We start from the raw sequence: 23,254 nt of genomic DNA, 5'->3' as shown, positions 1-23,254 counted from the left end.
GCAGCAGGATGTGATTTGTCCTTAAATGGCATATTATGAAATTTATATTCATTTTTAAATATAAATACAAAAAAAATGAAAAAAAAAAAAGTGTCTTTCCCCCAATGACTGCACGTGCTCACGCAGCAAAGGCTGGAGATGCCACTTCAATGACCATAAGTCACAATATCAGACCATGTTAGAATAATTTTGCTTTCTGAAAACAGTTACCAATCTAAGTCCACATCATGGTATTTGCTCTCTTATAAAATATTAAATTTCAAACCAACTTCGTGTGGGTGTGTGTGTCTGTGAGTGTGTGTGTGTGTGTGTGTGTGTGTGTGTGATGCTGAAAGCAGAACCTCAGGACCCTGGATAGATGAAGCAAACAGTCTTCCCTGAGGCTTCCATAACCTGAAACCTAAAGTGATTTTCTGGGTTTGTTGGGGGGGGGGGGAATGTCTCTGTTTTTTAAACATTTTTCTCTTGTCCTAGGTTTTTCTAGGTTGTTTGTTTGTTTGTTTTTAATAAATGCCAATTTCATAGTATACTGAAGGAAATATCTGTGTCAAAGCAGAACATTCAATTAGAATATTAAGATTATTTTTGCATTCCGTTAATTTAAAAGTTTTCATTCTATTTCATTCTAAACCTTCTACTATTTAAGGAGTCTGAAAACCTCAGTGTTGAAAACTGGGGTCATTGGCTCCAAAGGCTGCTGAGGGAAGAAACAGTTGAAAAATAATTCCTTTTCAAGTTACTTTTGGTTTCTTTAAAACTTTTGGCTGTATATCTGATTCTCCATTCATTGTCTTTGTGAAACCTGACAGCATGATCTTGATAAAGTCAGGCTCCATGGCCAGCGAACAAGACTGACTCTGGGGTCTAAGGACATTCATATATAGGAAGGACCTTCTGCCTCCTAACACTGACAGCATTTTCTATTACAACCTCATGTGGCACCAATTAATCACTTAGACATATTTTAATTGAATTATTTTTTTCCCAGAAATGCTTTCAGAAACAAACAGTAAGGGGATCTCCATTGGTAAGTTAAGATCTTCTTTCTCCTTCTCTCCAGCAATGATCCCCCAGATTCTCTTCATAAGAGCAGTGTTCAGTCATGTTTGCAAAGACTTTCTGGCCTGGGCTCACCCATCCTCAGATGAGTCCCAAGAGATCTGGCTCAGAATGGGTGGAGCTAGGTAACCAATCAGGAGCCTCGTCCTGGGAGCCTATCACTCCTGTGCTTGGACAGGCTCCAGCTGGTCAGAGTGTTTCATTTAAAAAAAAAAAAAAAAAATCTGCAGTTAATACATCAAAATGGCCTCTAAGATATTTTTAAATTCAGGAAGTCTTTATTAGTTTTTTTAAAAAAATGCTGGAGACTTTTCCAGAGGCTCTGACAAAAGAAGGAGGAGGAGGAAGAAAGGGAGGAGGAGGGGGAGGAAGGAAGGAAGGAAGATGGGTGTAGTTGTATCATTAAGCTTTCTCTGATGTTTCTGAATCAAATCCTAAACAGATCACTCCGCATGGATTCTACCAGGAAAATCTGATAAGATACAGTAGCAATTAATGGGAAAAGATCAATTTTTGAGCACATAATTGTTACATTAAAAAAAAATAGTATATATGTAAAGACGGTAAAGCTTTAAAAATAACTTAAGTAAATACTGAGGGCAATTAGATTTTTACAAAATAATTTAAATAAATACTGTGGGCAATTAGTTTCTCAATCCTGCTGGGAATGTTCTCAAAATCCAGCTGTGTTCACCAAACCTCAAAAGTGCTGACTGCAGTGGCTATAATAGATTTAAAAGATGAATTAACATATTAACCAAGTGCTTTCACCAAACTGCTATGCCAAGAAGTATTTGTACCTTAATTATGTTGATAATAAAGCCGGCTAGCTGGTTACTTTACTAATAGAGTAATGCCCTTTGAAAATGGCACCCAGTGTGCTAACATAAGGAAGGTAGGGGCTTCAGGGCTAAAAGCAAATGTTGAAATGCTAGTCCTTGCCTGTTCTCTGCACTGGCCATTGTCCCACCTTTGTCCCTGCAAAGTACTTAACACCAGCTCATAAAACTCTCAGCAACTAGGTCATTAACACCTCCCCACCCTCCAGTGATACCAGGTCAATGCTTGCTGCCCCTGCTTCCCATGCAAGTTACAACATCAAGAACCAATGCCATTTGTTTACGTGTCTCAGCTGTTTTTGACAGACAATGAAAACATACTCACTTGTCCAAAATATTATTGGAATGATGGAAAGGAAAGCTACATTAAAAATTATTGTTAACAGGAGCATTGTTCTTCTGATGGAATGAGGACTAACAGTTGTCCAAACTTATGGCACTTTCTAACTGGGGAAGAAAAATCAAACTTGTATCTAATTGTTCACTTTCAACACAGAAATAATAGAAGACAACTTTGTTAATCCTAACTTTGTTAGGGGTTTCACTAGTGTAACTAATATAATGAGGCATGTCTAATGAATCTGGCAGATGGACATCAAGACTGTCTATAAATTGATAGGAAAAACAGACCTGAATGTAGGTAGGGTATGGAAAGAGTGTTGTACTGTCAGATACACAAGGAGAGGTGATTTGGGATTGTGGCAGGTAGATAAGAAGGGAGTGACCCAGCAAGGAGGAAGGGGTCACCTCTATCGGTAGCCCAGGAAGACAGGCCCGGCCCACTACTGCTCAATTAAACAGTTCTGTCAACAAATGTGGCCAAGCAGGAAGTCTGAAGCAGAGTGACTTGTAACAGCACATGGCTCCCATCAGAAGTAGGTCCATGCTTAAGGATTTATTAAGATAAGAAACTACGGGTATTTGTGAAACGGTTTCTTTCTGGAGCCACTGAGAACCAAGAGTGAAGCTTTCAGATCAGATATCTCCTAGTCTGAGAAAATCAAAGCAGCTAGATGTCCATGGATTTAAAGAAGCACTCGCCAGATGTTTCCAGGGTGTCTGTAGTCATCAAACGACAGAATCAACTCAGAGAGGACACGCCACACAGGACAGAGGAAAGTTACCGCCCACAGTCAAATAAATACAGTTACAATTAAACATATATAACCTTTAGAGATGGGAAAAGTGCCCAGTTATAGAGCACTGGCCTGGCACGTTCAAGAGACTGGTTTGGTCCAGAAAGGAAGAAGGAAGAAAGGAAAGAAAGAAAGAAAGAAAGAAAGAAAGAAAGAAAGAAAGAAAGAAAGAAAGAAAGAAAGAAAAGAAAGATGGATGGATGGATGGATGGGTTGAGTTTCTTTTTCTTTTTTAAGAAAAACGAATTTAAGAGTTGAAACCAGAAAGACAAATGTAGACAGGGCTGTACACAGACATACCCCCATGAGTGGTGTTAATGTAGAGAGAAACTCCACCCACCCAGAAATGGGCATCCTGCTGGGCAGGAGGTCGACTCTCATCCCTTCTGCTGGGCAGGAGGTTGACTCCCATCCCATTGCTTACCTAGTGTCCCACAATAGCAGTGTCAGCTTAATGGAGTTCATGCACAGGTTTTCTAAATTTAACATAATAGCAATCTATAAAGGTCACATGGAGGAAACTGGAAATAAGTATAAAGCAGAATGGGCTCTAATAGCTTAAAGCAGGTTTGTAAAAAGGCTCATGATTAGGAAGGTGGCTCAGGGGGTAAAGTGCTTGCCAGGCACGCATGACAACTTGAGTGCATATGCCTCTTTGAGGAGATGGTCAGAGATGAGAGAGTCCTTAGAGGTTCACAGGACAGCTCGTCTGGTACATGTAGCCACAAACAGCAGGAGAAGCCTTTTCTTAAAAAAAGGGAGAAGGTGAGGACCAACACCTGAAGCTGAGCTTTTACTGTCACAGGCTCATTTTGTGTGCACATACACACAATCTTATAGGTCCAGAAAGAAAAAAACAGTTATTTCATCGACACCTTGAAAAGTAATAGAAATAGACATTTTGATTTTCCCTCTGAGTTTAACCATTTGGAACATGGATAGCAATAAGTCAAAATGAGAATTCCCCAAGTCCAAAGTAAGGACCAAAACAAGAAGAAATAAATACAAAATCATAGCCTAGCACAAATCTTGTACGGCATGTACAAGATTGAATGTAACTCAACAGAGACAGAAAAGTTCCAATCTAAACAAAGGGTGTGTGACCCTACCAGATGAATAGCTAACACCGAGTAAAATTGTCTCAACTTGGTCCTGCTCATCCTTGCTTTTCTCATTTGGACGCTATCGTCTGGGAGACAGAGATGGCTTCAGACAGCCCACAGTGTCTTTGAGATTACAAGCAGAATAATGCCCATGGAAATGCTGGCAAAGAAAGTCAAGACTTGTAGCCACCTGCGGCCACACTAACTGGGTTCCTGAGTGGGAAGCAGGAGCTGCATGGGAGAAAATGGCGAGAGAAATGATGGAAGCCAAGACATAATTTTCTGTTCAAAGCTCTAAAGTTTACTAAGAGTCTGTGCTTATAAAGAGGGGAGGCCCATTCCCCGCCACTCCACTCTTGGTGCCTGTCCCGAGCCTGTAGGTGATCTGCAGGATGCTGTCTCCAGAATATCTCAAGGGTCTCTCAGCGAGTAGCAGTGTGTTGGACAGGAGCAGTGGCAGCTGACAGAACACTAGAGCCAACAAAAGAGCCATCTAGGTCAGAAGGCTCCACTCCAGGTGGTCTCATGGTCAGNGGCAGCAAGGTCAAAGTCAGCTTGCTTCAAGGCTGGGGAAGGGAACAAAGACTCTCCTAAAGCTTGAGTTTGGGCACAGTAGTTACATGTGCTGGTGTCTTAGTCAGGGTTTCTATTCCTGCACAACATCATAACCAAGAAGCAAGTTGGGGAGGACAGGGTTTATTTGGTTTACACTTCCAAACTGCTGTTCATCACCAAAGGAAGTCAGGACTGGAGCTCAAGCAGGTCAGGGAGCAGTAGCTGATGCAGAGGCCATGGAGGGATGTTCTTTACTGGCTTGCTTCCCCTGGTTTGCTCAGCCTGCTCTCTTACAGAACCCAAGACTACCAGCCCAGAGATGGCACCACCCACAAGGGGACCTCCCCCCTTGATCACTAATTGAGAAAATGCTCCAGCTGTGTCAAGTTGACACAAAATTAGCCAGTACAGCTGGGAAGCCACCAGAGGCAAGAGACAGAGATTCTGAGGGCATGAGAGAATTAGAAACAGATTTAAGATCCATGAGCAGAGAAGGAAGTGGCGCAGACATTAGTCACAAGTGAGGTTTCTCTGCAGGAGTTTAGAAAGATCAGTATTGAAATGCTGGATGCACGTGAAGGGTTTTGGTTTGACAGTTGGGAAAAGAGCTAAACAAGAGACTATTCTAGAAATGGAGACAAAGACAAGTGTGAGAAGGAGGTGACAGCCGACAGTGGGCACACCCTGAGTTAGAGTTCAACAAGAAGGGAGATATTTGTCTAAAGGATCCACTGAACATGTTGACGTCGAATTCTGCACAGCTGTTTTGGAACCAGTGGGCTTCGTGACGGAGAGACCCTGAAGGAGGTGGAGTTACTCAAAAATCAGCTGGTCTGTCAGAGCAGTTGACTAAGAAGAAAGGAAGGACCACAGGCAAAAGAGAGAAAAACAGCCTTCCGTAAACTATTTCTGGTCAAAAGTACTGCACCTCACGTGTTACCTTGACAAATGAGAAGTATTTCTCATCCATACCCTTTGGCTTAAATACGTTTAGCCGAATGGGGATAGATGGTGCTTCAGTCTGACAGGCAGTCTTTGTGTGCACGCCGTACCCCGACCTCCCTCACAGGTGAGATGTTACATCTACACTGTACATAATTAGATCTGGGGTACTTCTGTCAGCTCTACTTTAATAGAATTATTTGTTGATTATAAATCAAGACAAAAATTGTACGTATATGATTTTTTACTCTAATATCCCTTAATTAAATTGCCAAAAATTAAAGTGTAATATTTTATTTTTGAGAACAAATTTTAGATTTTTAATGTTTCTTGAATCACAAGAAATGTACATTTATATAGTATAACAAAATTAGCAAAAGATTAAAAAAATACTGCACCTCTCAGTATGTGTCCCCCTCCTATTAGCCCCCAGCTGTCTAGCAGTGGCACCAGAAGACAGACAGAGCAGTGAGGGTGTGACGTCTCAGTACAGGAACACCCCTGCTAATATCCAAATGTGGGCCAAAGGCTTCCACCAACATATCAGTTGATGAGAAACACAGCCAAAGGGTCCGTGAGAGCCCCATCTGCTGGTTTCACTCAGGCTGGGACAGAGCAGCCTGTGGTCCACAGCAGCACTGCAGCTCTACCATGGGGTAACAAGGACAGAAGGAGGACAAAGATTTAAGGCATTACATAATAATAAGTATTCTGGGGGAAGTAAAGAGTAAACAAAGCCAAGGCAACAACATAAAGTACAGTGTAATAAAGTTTACTGCATGGCAAGGAGTGGGGGTGGAACAAAAATACATTTGGGTAACTTTTAAAATTTACTATTTTTTTTTCTAATTAAAAAACAAATATTTTTACCCTGAAGTGGTGGTGAATACCTTTAATCCCAGGACTCAAGAGTCAGAGGTAGCTGGAGCTCCTGAGTTTGAGGTCACCCTGGTCTATAGCATCAGTGCTAGCCAGGACCACAGAGAAGCCCCGCCTCAAAAGTTATATGCATGCGTGTGTGTGTGTGTGTGTGTGTGTGTGTATATATATATATATATATATATATATATATATATATATATATATATATATANTATATATATATATATATATATATATATATATATATATATATATGGCACTACTTGCCTGCCTGGAGCCTTCGGTGGCCAGAAGGCAACACTGGTTCTCTGGGACTAGAATTACAGGCTGATTTGAGCTACCGTATGTGTGCTGCGAATTGACCCTGTGTCTTCTGCAAGAGCCGCAAGAGCTTTTGACTGCTGAGCTACATCTCTAGCCCCAGACCCTTTGAATTTAATGAAAAGAAGATTTTACCCAAATATGAAAAAATATATACAGAAAAGTAAAATATGACAGGGCTCAAACTGGGAAACCACAAAAGCAAGATTCAAACAGTTAAGGAGAAACAGTCTCCAACATTTCCACACCCAGCTAAACTGTCAAACACATTCAAGGACAGCAAACACGCCTAGCGGTGAGGACTCCCAAACATAGCACACCTGTTTGAGACAGCCTGGCGGGTCCCACATGGTAGGAGAGAACTGGTTCTAATCTATTGAACTGACACAGGACTACACATTCTCCAATATGCTGTAATAACAATTAAAAAGAATAGCACTCAGTTTTCTGCAGAACAATTTTTAACTGAAAAATATAGCCTGGTTAACTTGAAAAACAAATAAAAAACAAAATAGAATGTTAAGAAGGCCAGCATTAGCCCGGGAAATGATGGTATAGGCTGAGAGACTTTATTTGCCTAGAAATTTAGATTAGAAATGAAAAATGTAGATAAAATAAAATGTCATAGTAAAGAGATACTTAAAAAAGAGAGGCTCATAACTATTTGATGACAGGACTCTTATATAACTATACATATATATATATATATATATATATATATATATATATATATATGTGTGTGTGTGTGTGTGTGTGTATGCATATGCATATTTACCTGTAGTTACATTGCTATAATTTTAATTCTAAAATTTCAAAAATCTACTCTCAAAACACATAGAAAAGCAAAGTATGGAAAACAAAGAAGTCATAACTAAATTCAAATACCAAGTTGTATACATAAATCTCACTTATGCCTTTGCACTGCCCGTGGTGGCTATCAGGGACTGGGGCTTTTCAGCATCTCTCAGCCATAGGCTGCTCATGGTTTCCTGCTTCTTCCCTTAACCCAACTATACTATATCTAAACTGTCTTACACTTACATAATGTTTGACTTCCCAAAATCATTGTTGGTAATATTTAATGATCTTACAATCCAATTAGAATTTAAAGTTGGAATGCATAAATGAGAGGTTTAGTGAATGTGACTAGAAGTGAATGTAAGACAGTATTAAGTAAATTAAAGTACTTAACATTGCATCAGGTGCAATGCAGCAAGAAGCACCTAACCTGTACTTCCTCTGTGACGAGCCAACATGCTTTAACAGAACGTGACAGCATAAGCAGCCAATCTGACGTCCTATGGGAAATGCATCTGCTATATGCCCATGTCATGCTCATTTTCAGGGCTGATGCCTCTCATGCAGCAGGCATGCAGTAAATGCTTGACCATTCATAAGCAGAGTAGCCTTTTTAGGGTTTGCAACCATGTGTACCCATTGATTACATTCTAAGAAATGCCACGCTAATCTCAAAGTAAAACTCACATTTTAAAAACTGGAAACAGAAACAATTCTTAAAGACCCCACAAAAAAAAAAAAAAAAAAAAAAAGGAAAAAAAAAATCTTACAATTTAAGAGGAAAGATTTTGAGCTCTGTGTCCTGACTCAGAAAGGGGCCTGGATCACTGTAGTTCACTCTCTTGGGGTCAGATCCATGAGTCCATGTGGGTAAGAGACTGACTAAATGATTGCTTCTTAAGACAGAAATTTAAAATCACCCTGAATCAGACTATCTTCATACTATAGAAAGTGTCAGTGCCTATTAAAAGATGATCTTCATACTACTAATTTACACACGTCAAGGGAGGAGGGGCCTTCAGGACAAGAAAGTCCTCAAGAGGTAGGAGAATGAGCACAGGCTGCCCGAGACACGGCCCAGCAGGGCAATCTGAAGTGCAGGAAAGTCCTGGTTCTGGCAATGATACAGTGACAACGCAGAGGCAGAGTCAACACAGATTTAGTCATTAGATCCTAAAATTAAGACTGAGGAGACACGACTTGAAGCTGAAATGTAGCTATTTTAGAACTGACATAAGGAAGAGCCAGAAAACAGTAAAGGCTACAAAGAGCTCAAAGGCCGTGTGCCTGAATATAATGTCGTATTATAAAGGGGGGGGGCAAATGAATTCCAACAAATGGAGCTAGGAACACTGTCTATATGCATACAGAAGTGAGAAGTTGGAAACATTCTTAAATTAATTGCAAAGACTAGCTCAAGGCAGGCCAGCAGTCAGACAGTGGGTGCTTGCAGCATCAACCGCTTGAATAGGAAAAAGCCTTCACTTCAGTGGATTTGGTGAGAACTACTTAACCGTGCGGCTGAGAATAGATGAACGTGGCTGTATAAAAATGAAAAGCACACATGCTTCAAACTCCACAATCAACAGAAAAAGGCAAGTGCAGAATGGGAGAAAGGACCAGCTAATCACAGACAAAGGGTTGGTCCCCATGATGCATGAAGAATCCCCACAACTCTATGTCAAAGCAAAGCTGGGCCTGAAACCCCACCCACTTGGAAGGCTGAGGAAAAAAAGGCCTGATTAGTCTACAGGGTGAGTTCAAGTTCAGCCTGGGCACTTAGTGTGACCTTATTTCAAAATAGAAAGTAAAAAATCAGTCCCAGAAGAGAATTCATTCAATAAACGTACTAAGCACCAAGAGGTGAGTTTGAGCCTCAGAACACAGGTTAAAAATAAACCAAGCAGTGCTGACTCCCGCCTGCAGCCCAGCACTGGGAAGAGGGAGGCACAGGACTAGCTAGTCAGTCAGCCTAGGCGACCTGACAGGTTCCAGGCCACTGAGAGATCTTACCTAACAACGACGACGACGACAACAACAACAACGACAACAACAACAACAACAGCAACAAACAACTAAAGGTGCTTAGTGCCTGAGGAGGGGTACCTGAGGTTGTTCCCTGGCCCCCACACACATGCATGCATGTGCATGCATTCACATACATAAAAGACTGAGACATTTCTCTGATAATGATTTACATGTAGTTAATAAGCAGGTGAAGAAGTTTGTTAACATTGCTAATTACTGGGGAAATAGAAAGAAAAGCAACAATGAGTTGTCATTGTGCACCTAGTAGGATAGTTACTATCACCAAACAAAGTAACAAATGTTGGCCAGCATGTGGAGAGACTGGAACCCTGAACACTGTCCCTGGGGATGAAGAACAGTGTCGCTGTTAGAGAGATGAACACAGAAATTCCTTAAAACATTAAAGATAGAATTAGCGTCTGAGTTAGCAAGTCTCTTTGATACACCCCACAAGAAGTGAGAGCAGAGTCCAAGACATATGTGTTTGTGCTCACTCACTAGAGGCTGCGGACCCAGTAGCTAGGAGGAAAAAGGCAACTCAACTGTCCAGCCGTGGCTGAATGGAAGATCAGCATGTGGAGTCAACAAAAGTAGCATTCAGCCTTAAGAACAAGGATCTTGACACACACTATTACACGAACGGGCATTATGAGGGTAGCATGCTGGGGTGCCACACAGTCACCAGGGGACAGATACCATGTGATCCTAATGGCACAAAAAGACAGAAGCAGCCAGATCTGTAAGGACAAAGTAGAGACAATGAGCAGAGTCACCTTCCGTGTCATTTTGCCTGATGCTCTGCAGATGGGAAGGGCCAGAGAATGCTGAACATGTTTAATGCCGCTGAACTGTGCGCCTAGTAATGGCTACAAAGGTGAATTTTATACTGCTAATATTTTAATCAGAGCTTTAAAGAAGGCACTCACTTCTCTTTCTTCAAATAAAACTCACGCCTCTTCTAGGTTCCCATATCTTGGTGTTGCATCGTAGTAGTCTCAGTTGTAAAACGTCAGACACCTGGCCTTGTCCCGAGAACCACCTCCCACCCACCTCAGCCTTGTCACCATTCCACAAGGGCTCACAGAGCCTTTCTGCGGGCCAAGGCAGGCTGGGGCTTCCGCTTGCATAGCACCTGGAGCTTATGCTTACTGCATCTGTTCCACGGCACAATGTGTCAGGGTGTGTGTGTGTGTGTGTGTGTGTGTGTGTATGTGTGTGTGTGTGTGTCTGCCTGCCTGTCTGTCTGTCTGTCTGTCTATTGGCCTTCCTGCCTTCCTATCTACTCTCTCTATAACCAACTTCACATCATGTGAAAATCATACATAAGACTTGTGTAAATGTGCACTTGTGGTGCCTGCATGTGTGTGCATATACAGGGAAGGCACATGCCTACACTTATATTTATAGAAGCCAGAGGTCAACAGTGATTATCTTTCTCTATTGCTCCCTTTTTTGAGTTGTTTTTTGAGTCTGGGTCTCTCACTGAGCATGGAGCTCACCAGTTGGCTAGACTGGTTGGCTAGCCAGTCTCATCATCTCTGCCTTCCTGTGTTGAGACTGCGGCTATATGTAACCTATGTGTGTGTTGGGGATCTAAACTCAGGCCCTCATTCTTGTACAATAGCCATGCTACTCACGGATCCCTCACCAAGCCCTCAAGACTTTTAATGATTTGATTTTATGCATACATATTTGTCAAAGTGGGAGGATGGAATATGATCTTTGATGTATATTTTATTTTTAATTGGCATACAGTAATTATATAGTAATTATACATGGAGTCCCATGTGGTGTTTTAGTACATATATATAAAATGTGTAGTAAACTAGTCAGGTTAACTGAAATCCATCACCTCAGATATCTATCATTGAATTTGGAACACTCAAAGTGTTCTCTAGAGACTGCTCTGGAAAGATTGTTGTCAAGCCTTTTCTCCCGCTGTGCTGTAGAGCCCTCACCTCTTTACTTTCCTCTCCCAGGCTTATTTCAGACTTTGGTAACACTATTCTAGTCTCTACTCCTGTGGGGTCATTGTCCCAGCTTCTACATGTGAGGAGACATGTTATTGGTATTTTTGTCAGTTTATTTTTTGGACTTATACCTGTGTACATGTGCATGTGCTTGTGTTTGCAGGCATTCATGTGTCTGTCTTTGTGTCTGTGTGTATATCTGTGTGTGTACATGCATCTGTGTGTCTGGGCATGTGTGCAAGCATACATAAATGTGTGTCTCTGTGTGTGTGAGTACATGCATGTGTTTGCTTCTGTGTGTGTGTGAGTACATGCATGTGTGTGCCTCTGTGTGTGTGAGTACATGCATGTGTGTGCTTCTGTGTGTGTGAGTACATGCATGTGTGTGCCTCCGTATGTGTGTGTGTTTTGCTGGCCCTCATGCATGCTAAGTCAGCACCTTTCCTCTCAGCTCTACCCCAAATTCTTCCAGGTAAGCTTCATACCTCACCTAGATCACTATAGCAACCTCCTCTTGGTCCTCTGTGTTAGGCAATACATGCTTCCAATCTTTTAACCTTATAGCAAGAGTGCTACTCTTTACAGAATGAAAAGTACAACGTCCCCCCTTCACTCTGTCTTCAGTGCCTCTTCCTTGATGCTAAATATTATTGTTGTGTTTTATAAAAATAAGGAGAGAAGGAATATGTTCAGTGGCTGGGTAGTCAGGTGTGAGGGAAGCGAGGGCCTCTGAGGGCCCATGCTGAGGCATCCCTTTCCCCAGGGACCAGCCACATGACCATGTAGTATAGAATAGAGTTTATTCAGGGCATGGGTAGGGGAGTTGAAGTAGTAGACAAACATACACACACACACACACACACACACACACACACACACATGGGAGGGGGTGGAAGTAGAGGAGTCATGACTGGTCATGAGCATGTGGAGAGAGAGGGGAGAGGAGAATGGGGAGAGAAGGGTAAGGAGCAAGAGGACAGAGCAAGAGCAAGAGAGAGAGGGGAGGGAAAGGGAGGGGAGGGGGAGGGAGGGAAGGGGGAGAAGGAGAGGTCTTCTTCCTGAGTAGATCCTGTGTTTCCACAAGCATGGTTGACACCTTTGTGAGTCTCAGTTTATGGAAAGAAAATCACAAATGGATGGATGAATGGACAGGTTTGTAGAGACTGCTGTTCCCTCACAGCAATAGAAGCAGATCGTCAGGATAGCAGTATCAAAACTAGTCCTAGCTAATCCTCCAGGTGCTCTGCCTGGAGTTCCACCCATCCCTGTCACATGATTGATCATTGTCTAAAAGAAACGTGGGGTTAATGGCTACCCCTGGCGCCCATTACCATACCAAAGCACATGCTAGCCTCCGGGCTCTCTGCATCACCAATGCCTCTTACAGAGTCCTTGATTCAAACTTCACCTAGATCACCATAGCAACCTCTTCTTGGTCCTCTGTGTTAGGCGGTACATGCTAATACGTCCTGGCTCTTCTCACCCTGTCCTCTATCTTAAGCTTCTGGAGCCCATAGAATTCCCTTTCTCCAGGGACTGACTCCTACATAGCCCTGCTACTTCAGCCACATGCTCTCTTGGCGCGCTCTCCTCTCTCTTTTCTCTCTTTTCTCTCTTCTCTCTCCCTCTCCCCTTCTCCTGATCCCCCTCCCTCCATCTCTTCTTTCATGGTCAAGACCACTCTGCTGGCTACGTTCAGTATACTACTTTCTCTCCCTGCTAGACATCTCTGGCTATGCTCTCCCTCATACCTATAATAAAAACCTTCCCTTCAACCATACCTTGGAGTAAGTGTGTCCTCCCTCACCGTATACAATCACCATGAAATGTATACAATCACTACACTAGCAGGAGCTAAACAAGCTTGGAAAGATCTGGTCATCCCAAATCTCAGAGAGAGATATGTTAAGCCTGTGGGGTGTGACAGTGTTTGTGGTATCCTATTTTACCTTCTTAGGTGTAATCAGGTCTCAGTTTACCAAGAATAGTGGAAGAGAGAGAAAACAGAACTGGCCCAGTGTGATATCATCTAAGCTCCAATGGTTAAAACTGGGATAAGCCATTATTTACCTGTTAGGACTCAAGCAGCCCACATACATAGACATAAACTTGAGCTAGACTACAGAGGATTTCTGGTGCTCAGCCAGCATCCCTGAGAAACTTGTGAAACAGGTTTCCTTCCCTCTACCTCATGGCCCCCCCCCCCCCCCCGGCCCTAACCAGGGGACCTTAGCCTTGCCTCTGGCAGAAGGAACTTGTGATTCCACTGGCATGTATCTGTGGCTTCCCGCAAAGCCCAGGCTGGTCTCCAGGCTGCTATGTTCCTACTCACAAGTCCTTCCGCATCTCAAAGCCTTCATGCCAGCATTCCATCCTTCCCTCTCCAGCCGGCTGGCTGGCGCCAGCTGAGCTCACCACTCTCACATCCTCTCTTGCTATCTCCTTGTCTTACATCTCGCTGTTCTCTCTTGTTCTCTGCCTCTCGCACATAGCCCTGGCCATGTCTGGTATGTGTTCCTTTCTCTCTGCTCTGGACTCTTCCAGGTGCCTCTGGGTGCTCTCTCTCTCTTATTCACAATAAAAATCTTTCCCATAAAGGAGAGGCTATTTCGGCAGTTTCTTTACTGTACCCCTTTGCAAACATTTCCAATGTTAAAGAATTCCTAATTTTACAGCCTGTCTTTAGATTTGGTGTTAACAGTGTAAGTCATGAAGCCCCACTATGCTAACTCTACTCTATACAGTAATCTTCTCTTTGCTACATTAAAGTTGAGTCTTTAGGAAATCCAGTATGGGCTGAAAAAAAATGTTCTCCACAGCATATACACAGACATATGTTCAGATGTGAGTACACATGTTTAGAATGTAAATCACAGAAGCCCTCAAAGCTGCTGTCACATTTCTAAGAGTAGTGATGGAAAAGGAGGAAAATAAGTCCCCGTCTTTTACTAACAACCCCCCACCCCATATATTAAAGCTATCATTGCATCTTCAGTGATTGGGATGCAATTAATCACTCTTGTTTTACAGACTTGTAACAACACAGCTTGTTGCAGAAATGAAAGCTTACTGTGCACACAGAACGATCACACTGCTGGCTTCCAGCTGACACTTGAGAGTCCCTGGATGTCATTCTGAGCATGAAATCTCAAAACCATGCTCTCAGAATCTTGAATACCACATGCATTCTGTGGTATTCTGATTTGGGGAGAAATAAAAGCTTAAAGCTTAAATTCATAATGAACTGCTTTTCAAAAATGGGATTATAATTAAGTGGTGTTAAGTTTGTAACACCCTGGCCCTGACAAAGCAGTCCGTATTTTAACTTATTGGCAGTGGATGTTTGGGTCCTGCTTTTCTCTGAGATGTGTCTTTAAAGCAGGGAGATGCTCTAGTGTTTATAAACCCTGATCAGCATCAAGAGTGCAAAGGGAGATGTGTGCTGAGATTATGCCTCGGGGATACATACGATCATACGCTGCTTTGGCAATAGCTTTGGCTGCGTTCTTCTGAATGTCAGGAATTGTGGAGCTCTCTGCGAATGACAGGATTTTTTTGAGGGTCCCTGTCTGCTGCACCAGCACCATGGTGTCCATATCCTCCAGGCAGTTGGCGATCACAGAGAGTGCTTCCACATGAAGGTCATTCAATTCCTAATCATCAAAAGACAGACACAACTTGAAAATTATCCTTTCAGTTGCTCCACAGGCTGCTGTGACAAAATCCTTGACCAAGGCAACTTAGAGGGAAAAGGCTGTTCTCCATATTACCGTTCCAAGGGGACACAGTCCATCATGGCCCGGAACATAAAAGGCTGACCACTCACGTTGCAGGGGTGGTCAAGAGTCAGAGTGAGAACAGGAAATGGGGCAAGGCTATAAGCCCTCAAAGCCCACCCCTCAGTGATGTATTTCCTCCCTTGAGATTCCACTCCTAAAGCTTCCAGGACCTTGAAAACAGCAGCACCATCTGGGGACCAAGTGTGTAAACACATGAGCCTATGAGGGACATTTCACATTCAAACCACCACAGTTGTTCTAATGAATCAGAACGTAGTGTGCTTAATGCTGTGCTGACAGAGCCAGAGGAGGCAGAGGTCCTTATCAATGATGCATCCCACACCACTTGCCTCATCCTTTCTCATTCCCCTTACTTGAAAATGTTTTATGGATAAAATAATGAAGAAAACAGCCAGTAATTACAGCGAATTGAAATTGCTTATATTATCTTCCATTAAATATAAATTCCCCTGGAAAAAGTAGAGTTTTTAGGCAGTACTCAGTAGGAAGCCAGGGCCTTGTCCATGCTAGGCGCACACTCTCTACCCCTGAGCTATAACCTACAGTTCAGGAAGGTAGTTTTGGGACTAGGACAGATGCTGAAGGTAAATATGTTCTCTAAAGTCTTGAAAGTAATGGGGAAAAAAGCAATGGAGTATGGCCCTCTTGATGGAAGAGTCACACGGGTTCCCACAGCAGTCTGAACCCTAAACTGAAAATGTGAGGTGCAGCAGAGATCATCTATACTGTATTCCACTCACATTGCCTCTGGCCAAGGACTTGACTTTAGAAAAGTGCAGCAGGGGGCCTGTGCTCACAGAACACCCTGGTCCTACTGTCTTTGTTACCACCTTCAAGCAAGGGAAGTGATAGAATTCTGGGATGGCCTTTGGAAGACTATTACATCACCTGCACGGTGGTCATATTTTTCGAGGCTGCATTGATGTCCTACACAGTGCCATTGATGTCCTACACAGTGCCATTGATGTCCTACACAGTGCCATTGATGTCCTACACAGTGCCATTGATGTCCTACACTGTGCCATTGATGTCCTACACAGTGCCATTGATGTCCTACACAGTGTTGAATGTGCTTTGAATCAGTGTCTTGACATACAGTGCCATTTCCCCCTTAGCTAAGATTCACAGGTCCTAGAAACAAGGCATGGGTGTTGGGTATTGGAGTGGCCCTTCTTGTCATCACTGTTAATGGCTTTCTGGAGAAACTTTTGATTCTTGTGCCTGTAACTTATGCTTTCCTGGCCCAGAGATCTTATTTCCACCTGGACATCCAACAAATGATTCTAATGAATTAGAAGTTAAGGCTGCCCCAGGACAGCTTGGGCTCTCCATGCCCCAAATCAATAATCAAAGAAAACAGTTGCTATAGATAGGGAAGTTGGGTTGCCAATCAAAGGGAAGTAGGTCTAGAAAATGCAATGTCTCTCAGTCTATCTCTTGGTATTACCATATTTGTGATTAAAGCCACTGGAAAGAACAATGACTCAGTCTGTTCCAAATGTATAACAAACAGCCAAGTGTGGCAGTGTATGCCGTAATCTCAGCAATTAGGAGGATGAAATAAATGATTGATGCAAGTTCCAGGCCAGCCGGGGCTACACAGTGAGACCCTGTGTCACACACACACACACACACACACACACACACACACACACACACACACCAAATAGGCAAACAAACTTACAATGACTCAGTCCATTCTAGTCTTCATCCATGAAGGTGAGTCATGAGTTAAAAGCACTCCCTGATCAGGGGAGGCTCCTGCTGAGGGCAGGAGGAACCTGGACTAATAAAAGGAGGTAGTGATGGGTGTCAGTCAGACCCAGTCACTGCTTATTGCTGCGAAAGCTGGAATCGCCCAGTGTTTCTTCTTCATTTATGTAAGATGCTTATGCGCATGTCTGTATCCATGCATCTATACAGAAAACTTTGTTTTGTACTCTTTTGTCCTCTTATCATACAACTTGAGATGGTTAATTATAATTTAGTATTTCATTTCATTACTTTTATATCATAGAATCTAAGGTTCTGAGGTTAAGAATGATAATAAATGTCACCTATGAACTTGGCACTCCTTCTAGGGTTAGGTGTGCTGTGTATTCTGATGGACTCAGGATGGTTGCTTTATTCTAGATGGATGTATGATTTTGTCCTTGGATATTTTTAAGAGTATAATTTAATTTTAACATTAAGAATGATGAAAGCGCCGGGCATGGTGGCGCACGCCTTTAATTCCAGCACTCGGGAGGCAGAGGCAGGCGGATTTCTGAGTTCGAGGCCAGCCTGGTCTACAGAGTGAGTTCCAGGACAGCCAGGGCTACACAGAGAAACCCTGTCTCAAAAAAACAAACAAACAAAACAACAACAACAACAAAAAAGAATGATGATAGCAGCATCTGGTCTTCATTCCTTTTATGCTAGCGTGCAGATAGCAGAGGCAGGCGGATCTCTGAATTAGAGGCCAGGCTGGTGTACATAGTTAGCTGGTCAGGCTAGTCAGTATTAACAGAGAGATTCTGTCTTTATTCAGAAGACAGAAGTGAGGAATAAGGGGAGGGAGCCAAATCAAAACAGTAGCCTAGAAAAATTGAAAACAAATAATTAATTCCGTGCCTAACTATAACCAAGTCAACAAGTCACAGGACTGGTAAAATATTCCCACGGAAATCATGCTATAACCCACAGACATGGTAGAGCTCTCCATCAAAGTGTTCCTTAGTGCTGTTTTGTACTACTTCTAAGAATAGATTTGACACAAGTTTTGATAATTTATTTCTTTGCAGTTCATGCATTAAGAATATACTATAGTAGTCTAGGGAACTCACTCAGTCCATGAAGTGCTTTCCAGGCAAGCCCATGGGCCTGAGCACACATGGGTGTGTGATCTCAGCACTGGGGACGCTGAGACAGGAGGATGCCTGGGGCTTGCTGGCCTGCCAGTCTAGCTGAATTTGTCATCTCCAGGTTCAATGAGACACACTATCTCAGGAAGTAAAGAGACAACAATTGAGGAAGACACCTGATGTTGATCACTGGCCTCCACAAACATGTGCCCACTGACACCATATGCACACATACACACAGAGACACAAAACCAATAAACATACATTCACACAGAAAGTATTGTAACTTGAGTTATATTTATATTGCTTAATGAATGCTCATTACTAAATAAAGAAACAATGAGTTGACGTATTCTGTGACCTTGAGAAATCTATTGAACAGTTCAAGTAGAGTTCCCTGCTCTCTTTTGGCTTCTGTCGTTCAGCTCTGCTTTCATGTTTGCTAGGATTTTGTAGCCTTCTTCTGTGTTGGCCTCCTTACCCTGGTGAGGAGTTTCAGTGCATAGAAAACATAGCGAACAGCACTTTGATTGTGCCCCAGCCCTAGATTGGGAACTTTTGTATTTCATTCTATGCATTTTAGTATAATTTAATTTTTTCCAAATAAAATATCCATAGTAGTCTGAAAAATACTTCGTATTTTTTCACTTTCTGTGACTACAGACAGGTATTTAACCTGTCAGCCTCATTTTTCACATCTTTTAAATGAGATTAATGATGCAATAATTACATATAATATGCATAATATATCTGATATATACAATGATATAAACATGTAATAATTATATGATGTATATTATACAGAATAATACAAATATAAACAGATATACCTAATATATAGATAAATTATGTGTTATATATCTATCATGTATAGTGATGTAATTATTGTTATTTTATAGTTTGTCATACTTGGAAAGAAATGAGAAGGTAATAAAATCACATACATAAAATACCTGTATCTACCACCCAGAATAGATCTTTCTATGTTTTTTTTTTTTTAAATTCCAAGAAGACAGGAGATAGAACTGTGACACAATCATTTATTCTGTGGTTAATCCCTTTATACCTATGGTTCACTGGACAGAGTAACCTCTCTGATTTACATCTTTCATTTGAAATCATAGGACGAACTGATAGGACAAAATAATAGTACCGTTAGATTCTATATAGTTCTAACAGTATATATAGCCTATAGTACGGCTATAGTTCTACATCATAAATGTAAAATCTCGACACAGAGCTGATGCACAAGGTAACAGGGTGTCATGGAATCAGACATAGATGTATATGGCAAGGCTTGTGTCCGGACAGCTTTTGAAATTGTCCTTTATTTTCTCAGCTTTGTATAATCTCTGAGGTCTATAATGTTTTAGGAGAAAACCTGATGATTGCTTAATCTGAAGCTTAATATTAAGCTAGCATTCAAGGAGCCTTTAACCTCCTAGACGGTCTCACTTTCTTTACTTTCTAAAAGGAGCCAAGTAGAGTTTGTTTAATATAGTGGATTGGAGTAGAAGCAATGGATCTGAAATCTACACATCAACATCTGGCTCTAGAATTAAGCCTGGGAGCTCTTTCAGCATGGATCTGAGCCAAGTCTGTGCAGCTACGTGGTCTGCAGCATCCTGCTAGATTGGTGTTTGTAACCAGGAGACGTGAGACACACAGAAACTCTTCAAGTGGGAGACAGTCCTTGCAACCCCCTTGGGAACTGTCCAGCTTCACCTCTGATGTTTTTCAATGTATTTGGAAGGTATATCACTCTACTTGCCTCATTTCACAGAAAATCATGATGGGCAGAGAGATCAAAAGACTGATTCTAGGTGTTCCAGAAAAATCTTAGACCTTCAAAGCTAGAAGGCTTTTATCCCATCAGTTCTAGATGGTCTCTGTAACTAGGCCTTTAAGCGGCCTAATAGACTTTACACAGCCATTAATGAATTGCTCCTGTAAACCCTGCTTACTAGAATTAAAAGCATCCAGGCCTGAGGGCATCTCGAAACACCATGAGTACCTTGGTATCCAGGATCTTGGTGAGGTGGTCCAGCCCTTGATTTTCCTTCAGCATCGTCCGAGCCTCCTTATCGCATGTGATGACACCCAAAGTTTTGAGAGCCAGCAGCTGGATAATGGGGTACTCTGACTTCAAAAGTTCTAATATCGAAGGGATTGCATTTAGTTCTTGAAGTGCAGTCCGACACTGAAAATCCTGCCGTGAGATACAAATGAGCACATGAGTCATATCATCTGTAAAACAAAGCACAGGCTCCAGAATGGGGAGCATCTATACATTATAATTTCCCCATCTATGTTTCCAGATTCCAAAATAACTCATAGACAAAAGAAAACTCTTAATGGAAAGTAACACAATATTTATTTGTGCAGATATTGTCAAAGGAACTCAACAATATCTATGACCTGCAAACTTCTATAAACAGTCATACATTAAAATGTATCCATAATACAATTCCCCTCACACTGATAGACTGTTTCAAATAGTATTTGATAAATAACGGCATGGGTTCTTTATCTTCAGGGGGTTGTTTGTGAAACACCTGTAGCATTCATGTGTATGCAAATTTATAAGCAGGATTTTTCTCAAATTCATGACCTTGACTTAAGACACACATGACCTCAGAGAATCAGCTACATGTGAAGAATCAATCCTGGTAGCAATTATGGGGCAAAGGATGTTGTATGGAGCAGTGGAGAAAACTCCCAAACTCTGACTATTACTGTATCATGACTTTTTTAAAAAGCACAAATGTAATTAAAATAGCATTAAGGGCAAAAGGGGATCTGGGATGTGCCTCAGTCAGCTGAGTGTTTGCCACTTACGCCTGAGAAGATGGGTCTGGACATCCAGAACCCATGTGAAGAAGCCAGGCTTGCAGCAAGCCTGTATTCTAGCTCCAGGGAGACAGAATAGGCAGACTCCTGGAACTGTGGGCAGCCAGCTGATCTTCATCATCATGTTAGTGACAGTCCCCAAAAGGAAAGGTAGAGAATAATCAAAAAAGACTGGACCTTGATCTCTGGCCTCCACAGTCACACGCACAGATGTGCACACACCCACATAAACATGTATGCACAACACTCACATACATTCACACATATATACACATACATATACACATACACACACAGTCACACTCATACACACATAGACATACACACAGTCACACACACACACACACACACACACACACACACACACACACACAATGGGAAAGCCTCCACATTCACCTTAGCCTTCCTCTTTCACCTAACCTCTAAATATTCAGCTTCCTTCAGGCATAAAAGTTACAGATGGCTTTTAAAATGAGTGGAGTCATTTCCTCCAGGGGCTCAGAATGTGACCAGAATGTGGAAAGAGAGTCACTGTGGACATAATTTGGGAAGATGGGGTCATCCTGGATTATAGTGGGTCCTTAATGGTGTCATCCTATGAGGTAGGAAAAGTGTCCCCATGAGGATGGAGACAATAGAGACAGTCTAGAGTGCTGGCTCCCAGAAAAAAGCTGGGCAACGAGGAGTAGTTCTGTGCAGGGTCTGGAGGGTGAGCCATGATAACACTGACACTTTCAACCTCTTGACCCAGAACTGACTGTTATTTTGAGCCGCCCAGCTTGTGGCCCTAATATCTCCTTAGTCCCCAGTGATTCTGTTAGAAAGAACTGTAGAGGGAATGCTTCTTATTTCCACTTGAAAGAAAAAGAACCACAAGGAGTCATGAGATTAAAATCACAAATCCGTAGATAGAAAGTTAGAAGTCTGCTGAGTGAGTTGGACAGTGTTAATTGACTACTAGGGACAACACAAAAATCACCCCAGAGACAAGCCTGTAAGCACGCCTGCGAGAGGTTCTCTGGACTGAGGGCAGCTTCAGGGATTGTCTTGATTGCAGTAACTGATGTGAGAACACACAACTTAATTGTCTGTAGGACCACTCCCTGGGTGGCGGATCATGTACTATATGAAATGGAAGATGTTAGCTGAGCATAGGAATTCATTGTTCTTTGCTCCCTGACTGTGGATGTGATGTGACCAGAAGCTGAAAACTCCTGGCATCATTAATTTCCTGCCATGATGGAGTACATACTTTGAATTATGAGCCAGAAACAACATGTTCTCCCTTAAATTGGTTTTGTGAGGGTATTTTATCACAGCAGCAGTAAGCTGGGATGGTGAGGTGAGGGAGGGGTTAGGGGATCAGGGACAGCAGAGGGCAGAAAGCACTTGAACTTCCTCCAGCGGATGCCTGTTTCAGGAGCATGAGGCCACCACGGTGCCAGGACCACTGAGGCTGAGAACGTTTCTGAGCCACTTTCCATCTGGCTACCTAGAAACTGTCTCTCAGTCATCTCCCTTTCCCCTCGTGCTGCGTCTTAGGATTTCAGCTGACCCAAAGCTTACCAAGCAATTGTGGCTGCTGTTATGAAGCTCGAGCAGAAAAAGCAGCAGGGACGGCTGGGAAGGCTCTCTAAACAAGAGGTTCCCAACCTGGGGGTCACGCTCCTCTATGCATCAAAAGATCCTATCATATTGCATGTCAGATATTTATATTATGATTCATAACAGTAGCAGAATTACAGTTGTGAAGGAGCAATGAAAATGACTTTGATTGCTGGTCACAGCGTTAGGAAGGGTGAGAATCACTACTCTAAGCTGACCTGATGGGATGAGAACAGGATCAGGGACGGCACGGAGGGAAGGGCATGGCAGCCATGTTCTACGACACAGTAAAGCATCCTGATGACAGGGCACCTTGCTGCTGGGGATAATAAATTGCACTGAGCTGTTGGCTCCTCCCTCTAAGCCTTGTGTTCCGCCTCTTGCAGACAGGTTGGGAGTTTCTTCCTGGAACCCTGGATCTGGACAGCGTCCTCGAACCGCCCACTGTCACCGCCCACCGTCGCCTGGACCGCCCACCATCCGAGACCTGCCCGCCACTGCCAGGACTGCCCATCATCGCGAG

At 42.5% G+C, this 23,254-nt stretch overlaps 1 protein-coding gene across 4 annotated transcripts in view; it reads right to left on the bottom strand.

Moving 5' to 3' along the window:
- Armc3 (armadillo repeat containing 3) overlaps positions 1–23,254 on the bottom strand; it is a 99,983-nt gene that overhangs the window by 48,418 nt on the left and 28,311 nt on the right. For all 4 annotated transcript variants that reach the window (XM_021193603.1, XM_021193605.1, XM_021193602.1 and 1 more), the window contains exons 7-8: positions 20,291–20,485; positions 15,103–15,286 (exon numbers count right to left, since the gene is read on the bottom strand). In XM_021193603.1, coding sequence (XP_021049262.1) covers positions 15,103–15,286; positions 20,291–20,485 — 379 coding nt within the window. The remainder of the gene's footprint in view (positions 1–15,102; positions 15,287–20,290; positions 20,486–23,254) is intronic.

This window comes from Mus pahari, chromosome 3 (assembly GCF_900095145.1).
Source record: "Mus pahari chromosome 3, PAHARI_EIJ_v1.1, whole genome shotgun sequence".
In the NCBI taxonomy this organism is placed as follows: Eukaryota; Metazoa; Chordata; class Mammalia; order Rodentia; family Muridae; genus Mus; species Mus pahari.
Note: the sequence above shows the minus strand (reverse complement) of the source record. Positions and strands in the feature narration are given on the sequence as shown.